Source organism: Bos javanicus, chromosome 13 (genome assembly GCF_032452875.1).
Source record: "Bos javanicus breed banteng chromosome 13, ARS-OSU_banteng_1.0, whole genome shotgun sequence".
Lineage (NCBI taxonomy): Eukaryota > Metazoa > Chordata > Mammalia > Artiodactyla > Bovidae > Bos > Bos javanicus.
Window position 1 is genome coordinate 75,585,699 of NC_083880.1, and position 18,582 is coordinate 75,604,280.

The 18,582-nt window shown below is 46.8% G+C and overlaps 1 protein-coding gene across 4 annotated transcripts in view; it reads left to right on the plus strand.

Annotated features, from left to right (window-relative positions):
- Positions 1–18,582, plus strand: part of EYA2 (EYA transcriptional coactivator and phosphatase 2) — a 262,777-nt gene that overhangs the window by 146,081 nt on the left and 98,114 nt on the right. For all 4 annotated transcript variants that reach the window (XM_061437833.1, XM_061437832.1, XM_061437831.1 and 1 more), the window contains 2 exons: positions 16,514–16,581; positions 18,063–18,240. In XM_061437833.1, coding sequence (XP_061293817.1) covers positions 16,514–16,581; positions 18,063–18,240 — 246 coding nt within the window. The remainder of the gene's footprint in view (positions 1–16,513; positions 16,582–18,062; positions 18,241–18,582) is intronic.

Here is an 18,582-nt window from a genome sequence, read left to right on the forward strand (position 1 = left end):
AAATGGCAACCCACTCCAGTGTTCTTGCCTGCAGAATCCCAGGGACTGGGGAGCCTGGTGGGCTGCCGTCTATGGGATTGCACAGAGCCGGACTGAAGCGACTTAGCAGCAGTAGCAGCAGTGTCTTAAAATAACACAATCGTTCTCTTGGGACTTCCCTGCCGGTCCAGTGGTTAAGACTTTGTGCTTCCAATGCAGGAGGTGTGGGTTTGATCCTTGGTCAGGGAAATAAGAGCCTGCATACTGTGTGACACGGCCAAAAATATATATTTTTTAATTCGTTATCTTTTTGTCTTCAAGGTCAGAATTCTGAAAGCAAAGGTGTCAGCAGGGCTGCATTCCTTCTGGAGGCTCCAGGGGAGAATCCATTCTGTCGGCCTTTCTAGCTTCTAGAGGCTGCCCGCATTCCTTTCTTGCAGCCCCTTCCTCCACTTTCACATTGCATCATTCCAACATTGGTTTCCATTGTTTTATCTCCTCTCTTAGCAGACCTTCTTGCCTCCCTCTTATTAGACCCTTGTGATTACATTGGGCTCGCTTGGCTAATTAAAAATAATCTGTCCATCTTAAGATCCGACATCACATCAGAAAAGTCCATTTTGCCATTTAAAGTAACATATTCACAGGTTCTGGGGGTTAGGACATTGGTATTTTTGGTGTTGTTTACTCAGCCAACCACAGATACACACACAAAAAAACATTTTAACTGTAGAAAAGTTATCAAGTCAAGGATGGTAGGATTTATCCTTAGTGGTGGGAAGGCAATAGGGAGGGGAGGGGAGTGTGGGCACATGGAGAGCACATTCTCATCTAAAAGCAGCAGACGCTCCTCATTTGTAATGTGTGATGGCATGGCAGAAAGTGAGCCCAATTTTCCAGAGCTCCCATCCCTTTTTTGAAAAAAAAAAAAAAAAAGGCAAAATCTGGGTTATATGAAATTAATAACTTCTGTCAGTTTTATTTTTTAATTTTTTGGCTGTGCCATGCAGCATATGGGATTTTAGTTCCCCAACCAGGGGTTGAACCCGCTTCCCCTGCATTGGAGGAAGCATGGAGTCTTAACTACTGGATCTCCAGGAAAGCCCTGTGTGCGTTTTTAAATCCTCATGCCACAGTTACGTGGCAGATACTATGAAATGTCCAGGTTGATAAGCTGACAGAGAACACTGAATTGCTATATTTGTTTCACCCCATTCTCTCCCAACAAAAGAGAAATAGCAGAAATGAGAGTGATGAGATTAATGATACTAACAGCAGATGACAATGGTTACGGCATTTCAGAACCAGATCCCATTTGCAACACAGTACACATGTTTATTCATTTAATTTTTACAGTAACCTTGTCAGGTGGCTACTATCTCAATACCCATTTTACAGATGGAGAAGTTGAGGCACAGAGGGGTTACTTAATTTGCACTGGGTCACCTAGCCAGTAAGTATCCAATTCAAACTCCATCAGAATTTGTCCTTTTTCTTTTTTTAACTTTTTATTTCAAAGTGAGTTAAGACTTCTAGGAGGAGAGTTGCACAGGTGGGACAGAGTGTCCCTATGCACCCTTCACTCAGCTGCCCCCAGTGTGAGTTTTCTGGAACCGTAGTACAGTGATTGAAACCAGGAAATTAACTGGGGCACGGTGCTTCCAGCTGCACTACAGACCTAACACGAAATTTACCAGTTTCCCCACAAATTTCCATTTTCTGTTCCAGTATCCCGGGTCACATTTAGTTATTTGGTCCCTCCTGGTCCCCTATCTCTGACAAACCTTCAGCCTTTCAAGGCCTTGACACTTTGATGAATACTCGTCAAGCATTTTTGTCAGAAGTCCCTCAGTTGGGTTTGTCTCATGTTTTCTCAAGGTTAGATTGAGGTTGTGCATTTGGGACAAGGAGACCACACACGTGATGCTGTGCCCTCCTTGCCTCTTATCAGGGCTACATGATATCAGTCTTATTACCCGTGATGTTAACCTTGATCAGCAGAGTCCATGCCCTATAACCCTTTGGTTTAAATGCTTTCCTTCTGCAGAGAGAAGGGAAAATACAAAATAAACAGAAAATATGCAGAGCGACTTGTCGGTAGACCTCATCCAGCCCGCACACTGACCTAGTACGTAGGATTTGCTTTGTGTATGTGAACGCCCCTCTGAGTTTTAAGACAGACTTAAAAACACCCACGAGTGATGGCAGGAGTGGGGAAGGACGACACCCAAGTTCTGGGACTTTGGAAACCATTGAAGGTACAGAGATTGGAAGAGCTGACCAGAGAAGGGGAAATAAATCCAGCAGAGATGAAAGCCAAGGTCTGCAGCTGCTTGGACCATCAGATCTTTAAAAGCCACGTGAGGTTTTAGGGCAGGGAGTGAATTATGGCTCTTAGGACCCAGGACAGTCGGCTTTGATCTAGAAGTGGGAGACATCTTAAGGGAAACCGTGGCCTTTACGTAAGGTATTGCCACATCCTCCTGGGGTGCATTAGATGGACCCACTTGGAATTTACAGGTCTGCGGAAGCAACCTTAGTCCTAATGGTAAACACTTGAAAGAGGCAGCTTTGTAAGCAGAGGAACGACGCATTCAGGGAGACCCAGCCCCATACTCCCGTAAAGGGTACCTGAGAGGGATGCACCGTTTTACGAGGCTCTCTGCACCCCCTCAAGTTGGACAGATGTAGGATTTGTGAGCTTATGAGGCATTCGAGGATGGCTGTGGGCGGTCATTTTGGTGAGCACTTGACCTCTCTATTTGAAAAAGTATCAATTTGGAGAAGGTTGTCTTTACTGCCAAGAAACTTTAGACCGGAGGCTGTTCTTTGGTTTTTGGATGGCCACCCTGTCACGAACCAGATGTTGGCCTCTGTCTGCCCCAGGGCGAGCCCCTGGCCCCTCCAGTAGAATTTCCCCTGGTTGCTGAGCGCTGGCTGCCGGGAGATTATAAAAACACGTTCTGCAGGGCTTCCCCACGGCAGACTGGCCTTGGGGCCTGTGGCTGGCATCGCAGAGCATGATCAAAACAGCTCTGCAGGCAGCTGTGTACTGTTGGGGCATCAGAACCCCATGGAACAGATCCAGCAGCTAGGGGCACCCTAGAAGGAAGAAATTTTCACTAGGTTCAATCAGTCATACACTGAAACTATTAATGAACCTTCCAGGGTCGGGGGTGGAAATTCCAGCAGCTTGGAGGTTGTTGAGATGGAGAACAGCAGGGCCCAGAGTCGGGCAGTCCTGGATTCCGATCCCTAGCCCTGCCACTTATAATCTCTGAGTTATAAATGGCAAGTAGCGTAACCCCTGTGGGTGTGGCTCTCTCACCTTCTGCGAGGCTTTACTAAAATACAGAGCCTTCCCTGACCAACCACCCTGTATCCCAGTGTTCCCTAGCTCCCCTCCTCGCTTTGGCTGGCTCCAGCACCTGTCACCATCTAACAAGTTATTTGACATGTTTATTCACTTCCGGCCCCTCCCCACTAGGAGGTCAGCTCCACAGAGGCAGCGGTTTCTTTCCGTTATCTTATTCACTGATGGGTCCTTTGTGCTTAGGACAGGCTGGCACACAGTGGGTGCTCAGTAAACAGGGTGGAATGATTGAAAAGAGATCACCCCGAGCCCCCTTTGTTCCATTCTCCTTGTCAGAGGTGGGATAAACTAGGAAAATTAAAATGAGGGACTTAGTGTAGTTCCTAGTACATAGTATTAATATGTGCTCAATAATCAGTTATCCCAGTCAATTCCTTCACTTTTTTAATTCATTCAATAAATAGCTGTTGAATGTAATGTGCCGCATATGGTGCTAGGAGCTGAAAATGGTGCCCAGAACAAAGCCTACCTTCTTTTGTTTTTTTTTTTCCAAAAATTATTTCCAGAGAGCCCATCATGTACCACTTACTCTTCTAGAAACCAAGCATAATACAGTGAATAAAAGACCAAGTACCCGCACTCAGGGAGCCTACATCCAAGTGAGAATGAGATAGACAATACGTGTGTATCCAAAGATGTAAAGATGATTTCAGAGGCTGCAAGTGCTACCAAAAGAAAAAATCGAAACCAGGGTAGTGTGCGAGGAGTGGCTGGAGTGGCTGGGGCAGTGGGGACTGCTTTAGCCGGCAGGGTCAGAATGTCCCATCGAAGTTGGGGCTGACGAAGGAGGCAGCCCCATGGAGAGGGGGCAGGACCTCCGGGCAGGACCGCCAGGCCTGCAGCCCCAGCATCACCTGGGAGAGGGTTAGAAACCTCAGGGCTCACCCAGAACCTACAGAGTCTACTTTTTCACAGGATCTCTGGATGATTCGTGTGCACACTAACATTTGGGCTATAAGCAGGTATTCCAAGCGGAGGGAGGGGCAAACATAGACCTCTCAAAATGATGTTCTAAACAGCGAGGAAACTGGAAGGAGGCCAAGCGGAGGTGTCCTGGTTTGCTAGGACTGCAGTAACCAAGTCCTACAATTCTGGAGGCCAGAAGTCCAATATCAAGGTGTGTGCAGGGTTGGATCCGTCTGCAGGTTCTGAGAGAGAATCTGTCTCTTGCCCTGCCCCCAGCTTCTGGTGGTCGCCGGCCATCCTTGGCCTTCCTGGGCTTGGAAACACAGCACTCAGGTCTCTGCCTCTGTCCTCATAGGGCCTTCTTCCCTCTGCCTGCCTGTGTCGAGTCCTCTCTTCTCGTGAGGACACGAGCCACTGGATCATGTGTTGTGTACGCAGTCTCTCAGCCCTACTGGATGCTTTGCAGCTCCGTGGACTGTAGTCCACCAGGCTCCTCTGTCCATGGAATTTCCGGGGCAAGAGTACTGGAGCGGGTTGCCATTTGCTTCTCCAGGAGATCTTCTTGATCCAGGGATCGAACCCACGTCTCCTGCATTGGCAGGCAGATTCTTTACCACTGCACCACCTAGGAAGCCCGTCATTGGATCAGGGCCCACCTAATCCAGAATGACCTCATCTTAACTTGATTATATCTGCCAAGACCCTATTTCCAGATAAGGTCATGTTCATAGGTCCTGGAGCTAGGACTTGAATAGATCTTTTCAGGGGGCACAGTTCATCCCACAGCAGGGCAGAAAGGTGGAGCTCTGTGAGGTTAGAGAAGACGCAGGTCACAGCAGGCCTGTGGACGTAGTGAAGGGTTGTAAATACAACGGGAACCCAGGGAGGCCGTACTGATCTGGAGCAGAGTGGGCCTTGAGGATAAGGAACTGAACCAGGACCTGGGTGGGTACAGGAAAATCCATGAAGAGACTATGCATTCTTGGGCAAAGAGATGATAGAGGTGTGGAGGTGGTGGTGGTGGAGATGAAGAAAAATGGATAGACTTGCAGGGTATTTAAGAGGCCGTATTCATAGAAATCAGTGATGGCATTTAAATCTATGAGGTGGGGAGAGCATCAAAGATGATGATTCAATCATTTCATCTGATCTTTCAGCAGACTTTTTTGCATATCTACTCAGTGAAAAATGGGTATGTTATTTCTTTTTGGAGGAGGGCAGTCATGTAAATGCCAAGGGCCCTCATGGTCACCAAGTGGCTGCACCAGCTCAGCTGGTTTACGATCTAATACCTTGAGATTCCCTGTCATTTGGACCTACGTGGTTCAGAGGCACATCCCTAAAGCAGTCATTGTGCTCGGGGGAATGTGATACAGTAATCGATCCAGGCTGGCTCACACACTCCATTCTTGTCAAATTTCCACCAGGGCAATATAAGGCCTGTCTAACCTTAATGCCCTCCCTAGGCACTTGACATCAGCATTACATTTCTCTGATCTTGGGACTACCCTGGGGGTCCAGTGGCTAAGACTTCTGCACTCCCAGTGCTGGGGGCCCAGGTTCAGTCCCTGGCGGCGGAACTACATCCCACATGCCGCAACTAAAGATCCCATGTGCCGTGACTAAGACCAAACACATACATACATAAATAAGTATTTAAAAAAAAAAAAAAAAGAATCTCTGGTCTTTATAGGTTCCCATTCTCAAGAGTCTCTCTCGAGGAGCTGCTTGGCAGGAAGAATTGCGTGTTTGGCCTTGGCATCCATTATTACCTCCTGATGTCTTTCTACCACACTGAGCAGAGAAGTCACACAGTCAGTCCTTTCCTGAGTTGTATCAGATCATGCCATTCCCCTGCGTGAAAGCCCTGCTGGGGTTTCCTGTTGCAATCAGAAATAAATGCCGGTGCCTAGCCATAGCTGCCCCCAGCCAAGCCTGGCCTGGGTCGGCGCCTGAAGAGCCTTTCAGACCACATCATGCATACGGCCCCCTAAGCCCTTCTTCCATTTCAGCTCACACTGGCTTCCCTTTTGTTCTTCCCATCTCAGGGCCTTTACATTGTGCTGATACCCCCAACCTGGAATGACCTTTCGCCAGCCCTTCACTGGTTGGGCTGGTTCTGTCTCATCCATTGAGCTTCTGCACACCTACCATCTCCTCTAAGACGCCCACCCAGTTTATCAATCTTTCTACGTAACTGAAAGGAACAGATTTCCATGTTTCGTCCGGCGTGTTTGCTCGGGGCAGCCTCACCATCCTGCCTCTTGCCTTTCTCACCGAGCGCCTTGGACGTCTTCCCGCAGCAGCACGTGTGGCCCTGCCTGTGATCGCTGGCTCCCCGACAGTATCCTCGCCCCTCTTGGCGCCCCCACCTCCCCCGCCTCTGCCCCAGCTTTATTCCGACTCGTGTGGCAGAGACACAGTGACAGGGCAGCCGATCTGAAAAGGCATTCTCAGGAATGCGGATTGTTTTATTACCAGTTAAATATGCTTTATGCTACCTGTGAATGAGGCCATTGTGACATTTAGCAACTGATTTGATTAAACGCAGATGTGGGCTGGACTCCACGTGGAGCAAAGATGCGAGAGGACAAGCTCCGGGGGTGTGTTTGGATTTGTTTTAAGATGGCAAAATGGGCTTGACGACTCGGTATCAGCAAGACAGACTTGGGCGCCTCCCTTCCTGTCTACGGACCACGAGTGGGTCTCAGAGCCGAGAGCTCAGTGCGGGCCCACCCCAGAATCCTCTGTTTTCATTTGGGATCTGTGTTTGGCCCTATCCAAATTGTTTTCTTTTTTTTTTTTTCTTTTTCCAAACTTCCTGGATGTTTTTACTTCCATGAAAATTTTCAAAATGGTAGATCAATGAAATACTCTCTTTGTTGACACCTCCAGCGGTAATTATGAACCCAGAGAGGATCATAAGCTCACTCCTAGTTACTGAACACTTACTCTGTGCTGGGCTCTGCCTCTCATAAGCCTTATCTCACAGAATCCTCATAATAAATCATAGAAGTAAACTGTGCTCAGTTCCACTGTTCAGGTGGTAAAACTGAGGCTTAGGAAAACTGAGACTTGTGCACAGTCACGAGGGCAAAGTAATCAGTTACATCTGAATTCACTGTTGTCATCCACCCCTTCCAGGCTCTTAGATCCAAGAAGATAGGACCCAGCTCTCTCTCTCAAGATAGAAATCTTGGCACATAGGAGGCACTGAGCAAATATTTATTGAATAAATGAGTGAATGTCTGGGTGAGTGGACACAGTAGGAAAAGGGCTGGGCCAGGGCTTACCAGGTCTTTGCGGTCACTGGATCCTGGGTAAAGAAAAGAAGCAGAAAATCGCCCTGAAAAAGAGCTGTGTGATTTGAACCTGGGCCATGGATGGGATGCTTGAGTGGCTGGGTTTCTATAACAGGCTCACCTCTCTCTAGCTGTGGTTTTTCTCTGTGGTACATTATCTGCTGATGACTTTGTATATCACCCCCCCCACCCCCCGCAACTGCATATCCAGAGTTTTCTCGCTTGCAGTCCTGGTATGGTTTCATCAATCTTATTCTAGTACTGGCAGCAGTCAGACTTAATGAATGAATGAGCACCTGTTGGGGGTGGAGGGATGGGTTTTTTTTAAAGCATCTTTTAAAATAGTTAGTTAGTTGCAGCAAGTGCAATCTTTAGTTGTGGCAAGTGGGAATCTAGTTTTTGAGTGTCATTGTGGACCCAGTAGAGTAAGTTCCTTTGTTACAGGGAAGGAAATTGTAAGATAGATTCCAGAGCAAGTAACATTGATGAGAGGGTGCTTGTGCATTAGGACTCTCCGTGAGATTTCCTTTGCCTGGGATGGCAGGTCAGACATGCGGGTGACAGTGAAATCAGGAGGGCCTAAAGAACCTGTGGCCTTCCCACAGCTGCTTGGAAGGCTGAGCTGCACACAGGCTGGGGCTGGAGCTCTGGAGTCAGGCTGACCTGGGCTTGAACCCTGCCCTGTCACCTACAGATAGAACCTCCCTCCTCTGGTGCGTAGTGGAGACACAACAAGATAATGTGTGTAAAACGACCAGCCCTGGGGAAGGTAATAAGTGTTCAATAAACGGAGAACATTACCCTTAGTAGTACAACAGCTAATGCTGGTAACTGAGGCTTCTCAGGGCTTAGATTAAGTTAAAGCTGAGCTTGAGAGGGAGGAGAGGTTTTCATTGACAACTGTCACCATCTCCTTAAAAAGTGTGAATCCAGGGACTTCCCTGCTGGCCTGGTTGTTAAGACTTGACCTTCCAAAGCAGGGGGTGTGGGTTCCATCCCTGGTTGGGGAGCTAAGTTCCTACACGCCTGGCAGGCAAAAAACCAAAACATGAAATGGAAATAATATTGCGACAAATTCAATAAAAATTTCAGAAGGGTCCACATCAAAAAAATCTTAAAAAAAAAAAAAAAGGAAATCCAGAAGGCAACAAGCCCAAGAAGGGATGTGCAGAGTCACCCAGTCATCAGAGAAATGCGAATTCAGGACAATAAATGAGATGTCCTAACTGGATAGCAGAGATTAGCAAGTGGGGTTATGCCAACCGCTGGTGGGGACTCGAGGACAGGGGACCCACCAGCACTGCCAGTAGCTGTGCCAAGAGCGCTCACTCAGTCCTTAGGGAAACTCAGTCTGTTCGGCCTTGGGACCTAGCAGCCCAGCTTGCAGGAGTACATCCCAAGGAAATTCACACACAGACCACGAGGGAGAGGTCCAACGATGTTCACAGCAGCCTTGTTGGTGATGGAGACATCCCACGTCCCTTCCCGGATGGAGGAAGGAACAAAAGAGATAGGAAGAAAGCACACAGGGAGGGCTGGGCAGCTGCTGGGGCGGCAGGCGGGATATACCCGCAGTAGCATCGATGGGTCTTAAGAACCTAATGCTGACACTCAGTGCCGGTAACTAAGAGGTTAACACCATAAAAGGCAAACACAGACACAGAGGCATCCCACTCGGAAAAGATGTCATACACTTTCCAACTTGTGCTTTTTGTCTCACATCTTATAAGCAGCACAGGTTAGTTTCAACTTCAGTTTTGCTTTCTGATACAGACGCGTGTACCTCGTTTAGACAATGGCTGACTTTTATGTTTTGATTAGTCTGCATTTGTATATGTGACTTTTGTCTTGAAAGCAGTAAAACCATAGACATGTGCAAAACAAATAACAAATGTATGAATATTAAGTACGTAATGTAGAAATCAGCTGTGTACTTAAAAATATTTTGGCCGGGTCTGGAACTTTCAGGGGATTCATGCAAGAAATATGGAACGTAGATTTTTAATGAGCGATGTGAAAAGATACCAGTAAAGGTACTTCAGGGAAAAAAAAGAACCTAATGCTGGATGAAAAAAGCTAAGAAACCATAAGAAATGTAATGCACAAAATTTACCGGAACTACATATAAATGAATGGTGATGTTAGTCGCTCAGTCGTGTCTGACTCTTTGACACCCCAGGGACTGTAGCCCACCAGGCTTCTCTGTCCATGGGATTCTCCAGGCAAGAATACTGGAGTGGGTAGCCATTCCCTTCTGCAGGGGATCTTCCTGACCCATGGATTGAACCCGAAACTCCTGCGTTGCAGGTATATTCTTTACATCTCAGCTACCAGGGAATTATATATTTGCCCGCAAAACGCTAGTGCACCATTTGTAAGAACACAGAAACAAAGGATACACACAGACACACTGGAATGGAAAATGTGCAAAGAACGTGAATTAACTCCTCAGCACTTAACGTTTTGCATGATGACAAAGGCGGGGGATTGGGGGTGGTGAGATGCTAGCCGCACAGGTTCCCTGACATTGATGTAAGTACAGTTCCAGGGACATGACGAATTCTTCAGTCCCTCGTCTAGGTATAAATCTCAATCTGTGCGCTCAAGGGGGTACAAAATAGAACTGATTTTATTTTCAGTATTTCAATGTGATTTCTCTTTGGAGCCACCATTTCCCTGAACCGATGGGAAAGTTTTGTCTGGGGCTTTCCCAAACTCTCCAAAATGTTGGCTGTAGTTCTGGCATCTTACCCAGTGTGTTGTGGGGTTGGGGGCTCATCCTGTCTTCCCTTACTGGGGCCCAGGCTGCTGCCAAATCATTCATTTCTTGGCCCATGTAGCCTTTTTGGGTCTGGGGCTCTTCATTGCTCTGTCTGTGCTACATTGTGGACACAGGAATCTTCTATTGTTCTGTCTTCCTAGACCACAGGTCACAAACTGGAAACCCATTGGCCACATCCACCATGTGACCATGTTTTTAATTTTTTTTGTTTTTTGTTTGTTTTGTCTGACTACTTTGTATTTATTGCGTACACTTTAAAATTGGAACATTTTATACAAATCCAGATTTCTGACTTGTTTGGAAAAATCAGACGCCCTGGCTACTTTAGACTCACATTTCTAGGTGACACAGGTAAGCTGGAGCTGAGTAGTATTGTATCAGTTAAGAATGCTTTGGTCTGCAAGGAACAAAAAGCTCAATTAACATCAGCTTACACCATAATGGTATTTATTGGGTATTTAGCCAGAAGTCTGGACCCCCAAGGTTGTTTGTCAGCTCAATTTTTTATCTTCGAGGACCAAGTTCTTTTCATCTTTTTACTCCTTCTGCCTCAGCCAGTGGACCTTTTGTTTTTATGGTTGTGACCTCATGTCCCAAGATGGCTGCTGTAACTCCAGACATTACATCCTTACATAATCCAAGGGAGGATCCAGCAGAGGAACAAAAGTCTCTCCCAGAAGCCCCCTTGACCAGAGCTACATTACATGGCCATCTTGAAGCTGCTGGGGGGAAAGGAATTGGGAGTTCCTCCTGGAGAGCCAAATAGTGTCTGCTCCAAGCTGCTGCCCCCTTAGATAGAAACTATACATTCTAGTTTGACACAATCCCCACCACCCTCATCATTCCCTGACCCTGAAACTGCATGTCAGTCACCATTTATCACTGTCTGCACCAGCTCCTTCCCTCTCCTCCCTGTAAGGTTCTGAGGGCTTCCTGTGTTAGCCGCAGCACACACGGCCACTTCTGACTTGAGGGTCTTTTATTTATTTTTTTAATTAATTTATTTTAATTGGAAGCTAATTACTTTACAATACTGCAGTGGGTTTTGCCATACGATGACATGAATCAGCCCTGGGTGTACATGTGTTCCCCATGACCTGAGCATCTTGCTGCTTTCTCAGCAGCTACATGCGGGTGCAGAGAATGGAATCCCTCTGCCCCGCGACTCCTGCTCGTCCTCACTCGCCTCCTCTCACTCTTTTCCCTCCCTCTTGCTCTGTCCCACTTCTCTAGCCAGGAGAATTGCATCCCCCACTTGAGAAAAGCCTTCTTTCTTCCTATTTCTTACTAAGCCGTTTTACCTACTTCACCCTCATTCTTAGTTGGCCTGCCAAGTGGGATCAGCCCACGAGCCTGCTGGCTAGCAGGAACAAACACATACGAAACTGGAGTGAGAAACTTTCACAGCAGCTCCATCGTGCCCCCAAATCCATGCCCGTGATCAGAGACTCGTCTCCTTGAGCAGGGTGTGGACCAGTTCAGGACGATCCCACCATGAATTGCCGCATCTTCTTCCCCAAAGCGTTAGCATTTAAAAGCCAGCGTTCACACATCACTGTGTTTTGGTCTGTCTGGAGTTATCTCAACTCCTTGCGTATCTCTTCACTCAGTGGTCTTCTGTCTGTCCTCTCTGAATATCAGCATCAACCCTTGCCCATTGTATGATACTAGAAAAGTCGTAGACACAGTAGTATTTGGTACATCACTGGGAAACGATTATTCAATAAATGAATGACCATTCACTTAAAAACTGTTTTACTGAGCCAGGCAGTAAGAATCAACTTTTACTTAAAATCCAAGAAAACCAACCAATCAAAAAAATAAAGCAGTTCTCCGATATGACACGCAGAATAGCAATGTCTTCAGCAAGAAAGAAGGGCATTTCTTTCTCTCCTCAAAGTCCAAACTGATGTGGCGGTTCTGGTCTGCGCATATGGCGGGGTTCCAAGCTCCTATGTCTGGTTCCTCAGTTTTGTGATCCAACATAGCTCCATTCCAGGCAAGGAAGAACCCACCTCTGCCCTTTGAGGGCACGACTAGGAAGCTGCACACAGTAACTTAGCCCTCTTCCCTTCCCTGGAGCTCATCACATGACCACACCAGTCACAGGGGAAGCTGGGCCACGGGGCTTACTCTAATCGGCCATGCGCGCAGCTTGAAAGCAGAGATTCTCTTAATATGAGAGAGAAGGAATAAAGGGATAGTGGAGGGGACCCCAAAGCAGGATCCGCCACCATCGTCCCCTTAAGAGAAGATGTTTTTCCTCTTCTCATCCTTGCCCTCCCCAGGCCTTCCACCAGCCAAATGGAGGCGAGAGGTCAGTGTTTAACATTCCAGCTCCAGGTGGGTCCATTTGCAGACCACATATGTGGCATGAGGCATCTGGGGCTGTGTGCCCCCTTCCTCCTGCGTCCTCTCTGGCATGGGAGGGCTCTCTCACTGCGGGGACTCGGGGACTGCCCTCGGCATGCTGCGGTTTGTTCAGCTGCCCATTCTTCTCATGCCCCTGGGTCATAAAATATAAACAAACAAGAAGCCGTTTGGGAGAAAGAATACCAAGGGATGAGATTGTGGGCCGGTTTATTTCTAAACCCGCCCAATTCATCATTCAGAAGGTTGCCACTAAAGAAAAGAGAAATCAGGAGAGAAAGCACCGCATCCAGAAGTGACTTCCCAAGGCAGGCATGTTTCTGTGATTTAGCAGGGAGGGGTTGCCATGGTAACCAGGACCCCCAAAATGACCTTGAATGAAATCGACTGGCCTAGACTTTCTGCCAGATGTGTCCTGACAGGCCGTGGAGGAGAGAATGGGATTCCAGCATATCATGCCATATTAGTGTGGACACATTCTCTGGTTTCTGGGTCTCAGATAAGCCTCCGTGGAATGAAGATCTGAAGCAGATGCCCACGTGTGCTGGTGTTCCTGGTTCGTGCTCTCTTCCTGCAGCTCACTCCTACTCATCCTTCAGAGACTAGTTTAGTTGTCATTTCCTCCAGGAAGCCCTCCCTGACTCCACACCTCCCAGTTGGCATTTCAGAACCCTTCCCTGTGCCCCCCAAGCTCCTAGTGAAATCACTTTCTGGCAGTTTACTTCTCCCCCACCTTACCAGTGCTTGGGACACATTCCCCTCACCTCTGGATAAGAGTGGTGTTGTTCAGTTGCTAAGTCCTGTCCAACTCTTTTGTGACCCCATGGACTGTACCCAACCAGGCCCTCTGTCCATGGAATTTCCCAGGCAATAATACTGGGGTGGGTTATCATTTCCTGCTACTCCAGGGGATCTTTCTGGACCAGGGATCAAACCCACATCTCCTGCATTGGCAGGAGGATTCTTTACCACTGAGCCACCTGGGAAAGCCCTGGATAAGGATATGGTTAGTTTATTTTGTCGATCTGACTTTGGAACCATTTCAGTGTTTTATATAGTTATAAAACAAGTTTAACAGCAAACTGTTATGAATCTAATGGTATATTGAGTCAGTGTTATAACCTCTTGGAAAAGAGATTTTACTTGCCCATATTTTTACTCTTTTTCTTTCTTCCTGCCTGATGTTTCAGGGTTCCTTTTCTCCCCTACCTCTCCCCCCCCCGCCTAGTTTTTAAAATTTCTTGTCTCTTTTAAGAACTTTCTGTAGCCCTTATTTCAGGGGAGATCTATTGTGACAAGTTCTCTTGGTTCTCCCTCATTTTGAGAATGTGTTGATTTCCCCCATTTCTGAAGGATGTTTCCTCTGGATATAGATTTCTGAGTTGATACTCTTGAATAATGTCGTGCCGCTTTGTTCTCGCCAATAGAAATTGTCAAGCTTATTCTAAAATTGATGTGTAAATGTCAAGGTTATACTGAGAAGGCGAAACAATCTTGGAAAAGAAAAACCAAGTTGGAGAACTTACACTAGCTGGTTTCAAAACTTCATATAAAGCTACAGTAATCAAGACTGGATGGAATTTGTGCAGAACGGATAGGTCAGTGGAAGAGAATAGAGAGCCCATAAATAAACTCTCACGTTGTCAATTTTTGACAAAGGTGCCAAGTGATTTAATGAAGGAAAGGATAGACTTTTTATACTTGTGTTGGAACAACTGGGTAGCCATGTGCAGAAAGATTAATTTAGGCCCTTATCTCACACAGTACACAAAAACTCACTTACATTAGGTCATAGACCTAAATGTAAGGCCTTCAACTCCAGAATTTCTAAAAGAAAATATTAGAAAGAGTCTTTATGACCTTGAGTTAGGCAGCAAAAACAAGATTTATAAAAAATATTAGTAACTTTAAAACTTTTGCTTTGGTTTTCAAGCAACACCATTAGAAAAATTAAGAGACAGGACTGGGGGATAATATTTGCAAATCATATGTCTGATAAAGAACCTGTGTCCAGAGTATATAAAGAACTCTTATAAATCAGTGTTAAGAGGACACCCTAACTTTTTTTTAGTGGGAAAAAAATTTGAATGAATCTTCATCAAAAAAGATACCTGAATGACTAATAAGTACATAAAAAGGTGCCCAACTTGATCAGTCATTAGAGAAATGCTACTTAAAGCCAAAATGAGAGACCACTACACATCTACTGCTCAGCTGCTCAATCGTTTCTGTCTCTTTGCAACCCCATGGACTGAAGCCCACCAGACTCCTCTGGCCATGGAGTTTTCCAGGCGAGAATACTGGAGTGGGCTGCCATTTCCCACTCCAGGGACACATCTACTAGAATGGCTATAATCAAAAAGAGCTGCCTGAGGCTGAGGATGGGAGAAGAGGTTGACTGCAAACAGGCATGAGGGTTCTTTGAAGGCAATGGAAATGTTCTAAAACTTCATCGTGGTGACAGCTGTACAGTAAAGCAATTTACTTTAAAGATCACTGAGCCAACATTGACAGTGGAGGGATTTTATAAAGTGTGCCCCAAAAACAGTTCTAAAAAGAAACCGCTTTGGCAGTACAGTGTGTGTGCTCAGTCACTCAGTCGTGTCTGACTCTTTGTGACCCCATGGACTGTAGCCCGCCTGGCTCCTCTGTCCATGGAATTCTCCAGGCAAGAATGCTGGAGTGGGTTGCCATTCCTTCTCCAGGGGATCTTCCTGACCCAGGGATCAAATCGAGGTCTCTTGCATTGCAGGCCGATTCTTTACTGTCTGAGCCACCAGGGAAGCCCTGGCAGTATAGAGCCATGTTGGAAAAGCAGACTTGAGCCAGACTGCCTGGATTCCAGCGCCCGAGGCTGTCACTCACTATCCAGGCTGCCTTGAGCACGAGACTTAATTTTCCTCTGCTCACTTCCCCCATGAGGAGCCCTGACACACACAAGTTGACTGCTGTTCTGGTGGTAACCCCCGTCTTCTTTCTCTGGGCTCCCGCTCCATTGACCCCTTTTTCTTTCTCTGTAACCTGTCAAGCTAATCCCTACCGGAGAGTCTCACCCTCAGCGTTCGTGAAGTCTCTTCCCTCAAGGCATTTCCATCACTGGTTTCCTCTTACCATTCATGACTCAGCTCAAATGTCATCTCGGAGGTCTCCCCTGACCACCAGCTTACCTGGTCAGGGGAGACCAGGTAATGACACCACACTCATTCATTGACTAAGTAGCATTTTCTAGTAGTAGTAGTATCGTTTTTATTCCCATTTTACAGGTGGGACAACTGAAGTTCAAAAAGGAGAAGTCATTTTATTCATTCAATTCAAAGCATAATCATTGCTACCTTACATCCTTTAGAATGGCTGCAATATTTTTTAAAAATCAGAAAATAAGTATTGGTGAGGATGTGGAGAAATTGGAACCGAATCACTTTGCTGTACGTCCGAAACTAACACAACATTTTAAATTAGCTATACGTCAGTTTTAAAAAGTAAAAACAAAATGGTTAAAATGGCCAGTGTTGTTATGTACATTTACCACAATTTTTAAAAAACTAAATTATTTTTAAAACATAGTTATGGAGTACCAGAAGCTATGTTGTGTGCACTCTCATTTATCTCTCACCAGAATCCTTTGAAGGTGTTATTTGTATTTTATTCATTAACTGAGAGAACCGAGGTTCAGAGAGATCGTCCGAGTCATAAGTTCCATCCCAAACTGTCGAACCTCAAAGACTCCAGCCTTCCACTGCGCCTTTCTCCTCCACGTCCCTCCCTGACTGTAAGAACCTCATCTGTCACTCCTTCCCACAGGCACGGCCGGGATCTATCAAGGAGCAAATGGACTGACCAACGCGGCCGGATTCGGAACTGTGCACCAGGTAGACTAGCTCCCTACCAGTGGCTTTCTTGGCTCTTTCCATAAGCAGTCCCCTTAAATCAGGGCAGCCAGAGAGGCCACCTGCACCAGGCCTCTTATTCCCTGGGTTTGGAGGCCACAGGGGCCAGGCTACACCAACAGCCATCGGAAAGAGACAGCGTAGAGGCAGAGAAATCGGAATTGTTGGCAGATTTCCAAGATGAAGGGGCTCTGTTCTGTGTTCCATCTTGATCCCCGTTGAAGACACCCATTGACTGTTGAGTCTGGAATGTATGAAAGCAAAAACATGTGCCTTTCACCAGACCCCGAGCTCTTCAAGGGTGAAAGGACATCATCTTTACCTCTGCATCTCACTGTAAAGTGCCCAACTTTACATTATAAATACTTGTGAAACGGAGCTTAGTCAACACTATAAAGATGGATGGATGTTGGCCAATAATGTGAGTCTCTTGGTTTCACTTAGAGAGTGAGTTAAGAATTAACCTGCTCACGGTGGACGGGAACTCTGTGCACTGCCTGTGTACCTTTCCTATTAAGAACCTTCCATGAGTTCTTTGCAAGATTGAGAAGCTCTACTTTCCAGGGGGGCTAAATATATGAAACAGTGACTATGGTGGGAGAGTTGGACTATCTGGTTGGTTGAAACAGACCAAGATACTCTTTGATAAAGAGGATTGGTATTCTTTGATTTCATCTCTAAGACTCCCTCCTATAAGGTTCTGGATCCTTAATGCTGTGTAGGCGTACTAGATTTGAGCCACCACCACCACCACCCACCATGAACCTAAAATGAACCTAGACTCCTGCACAAGTGTACGTGGTCTTCATTCCTCACTCAGTTGTTCTTTAATTTTTCCAGCATTTATTGAGTGCCCACATGTGCCCAGCACTCTTCCAAGCACTGGGGATACAATAGTGCCTGAGACGGATGCTGTCAGAACCATACCCACGTCCCTTAGGGTGTACCCGTTGGCTTCCAGCTGCCAATCTCTGCATCTCTGGGCACACAGGTGTTTTCTGGAACCAATGTATAGGGCAGTAGGAAGTGCCAGGGAATTGAAACCCTCTGGGAGCAGCTCTCAAGCAAAGACTGGCTGGAGTTGGTGTATAAATACCCCAGCTCCTTTGCCCCCTGGGAGAGATCTTTCTGAGGTGTGTTTTTTGCCATCCCAGCATCTCCTGGGTAGAATTCAGCTCCAGTCCCCACTGGAGAAGCCCCCGTGCTGACTGCTTGCCCTTCTTCCCTTTGCTACCTCACTTCCCCATTCCCCAGCTGGTCTTGCCTTCATCCCCCAAATCCTCTACTTGAATCCTTGTCTTGGGGGAAAATCTGCTTTTAGCCAAAACTCCAGCCCTCATAGAACTTTTATTGTAACGGTGGGGGAACAGGGATCAATTCAGAAGACCCAGCCCAGGAGGCCCCTCGCCCCCGTCAGCCTGACAGTCTTCCCCACTCGCAGCCTTGTGGGTTTCCCTTTCCAGGACTATCCTTCCTACCCCGGCTTCCCGCAGAGCCAGTACTCCCAGTATTACAGCTCGTCCTACAACCCTCCTTACGTCCCAGCCAGCAGCATCTGCCCTTCTCCTCTCTCCACGTCCACCTACGTCCTCCAGGAGGCATCTCACAACATCCCCAGCCAGAGTTCCGAGTCTCTTGGCGGTAAGTACCATCACTGCCCTGTGGTCATTCATGGCTGTGGTCTGAGCTCTTGTATGAAAGATGAACTGAGTGGAGGTCCCAGTTTTAATGAACTGGTCACCCATGAGTTAGCATCAGCCCTCAGATATGTTTTGTTGGCTTTTCTTTGTGTGTGGATGTGGGGGCATGGTGTACGTGTGTTTTTAATTGCACCCATGTTTTAGAAAGTCATAAATTTTTACCTAAAAATTCTAATGCCTGCCTTCTCTTAAAAGACAATCCGGTCACCCTAGGCCCACATTGTTAAGTGACAGGGCTTGGCTGGAGCTGAGTAATGTTTGCTCCATTTAGACAGAGCACACC